Below are 910 nucleotides of genomic sequence, written 5' to 3' on the forward strand. Positions count from 1 at the left end.
GCAAGTGTCACAGCTGGAATGAACTAGATGAGACTGGGGTGTCTAGGAAGGAAAAAGAGTAAAAGAAGAGTAATTTCATTTCTTCACTTCTTTCTCTGCTTCAAAATGAGGACGATACTTTCTCAACGCTTTGTAGTGTTGTGAGGAAGCAAAGGACACAGAGCCTGCAAAGGTGCCTGCCTACAGGAACAAATACGTCTGAAAGCAAACACTGGCCATGACTGTTCACCCTACTCATTGTTTGCTGAGCAGTAACAATCTCTGTATTGGCATTGTTTTTCATTTGGCTGAGTGTCCGCTGGAGGGACCACAGAATGGAACTTCCTTTGAAGAAGGAGAAAGCTCAGATTTTAAGCCAGTTTCGAGGGGTAGAGAATAGGGTACAGAACTGCCCCCCAACTGGGGTATAAGGTGTATTAGAAACAACTTGTTGAGTCTTTCAGGTACTTTTCTTTGCTATCCAGCCATGCGAAGAAGACCTCCAGCTTTTCCTCTGTGACCCTGAACTTGTTTCTGTCCCTTTGTAGACTCGGAGATTAAAAGGCGGAGTCACCTGCAGCTGCTGAACTCAAAGGCCTCCCTGTGTGTCTCTTCTTTCTTTGCCATCATCTGGGGACTCCTGCCTCTCTCCCCTTACCTGATGCTCAAATAAGGTGCCTTGGCCACACGGAAACATGCACAGTCACTGGTACGACAGGTGAGATGAATCACGAATGGGGTGGGGGTCGGTTCCGTGGGTGCTGGTGTTCCTCACATGAGGCAAGCAACCTCCGGCGTCAGCCTCAGAGAGAAACACTGGATGGTGCCAGGCCAGTGGGCCCTATTCCCACCGGTATTGTGAAAGGTAAATGTTTGTGAACAAAGAGTGTAGCTCTCATCGATATGCTTAGAGCAGAAAACAACGATGCCA

The 910-nt window shown here is 47.9% G+C and overlaps 1 protein-coding gene across 1 annotated transcript in view; it reads left to right on the forward strand.

The window, feature by feature from the left end:
- The window catches only part of VTCN1 (V-set domain containing T cell activation inhibitor 1), a 62,680-nt gene that overhangs the window by 59,454 nt on the left and 2,316 nt on the right, over positions 1–910 (forward strand). The window contains exon 5 of the mRNA XM_060625580.3: positions 528–697. Coding sequence (XP_060481563.1) covers positions 528–652 — 125 coding nt within the window. The 3' untranslated portion in view covers positions 653–697. The remainder of the gene's footprint in view (positions 1–527; positions 698–910) is intronic.

Source organism: Panthera onca, chromosome C1, assembly GCF_046562875.1.
Source record: "Panthera onca isolate mPanOnc1 chromosome C1, mPanOnc1 haplotype 2, whole genome shotgun sequence".
NCBI classification, from domain to species: Eukaryota; Metazoa; Chordata; class Mammalia; order Carnivora; family Felidae; genus Panthera; species Panthera onca.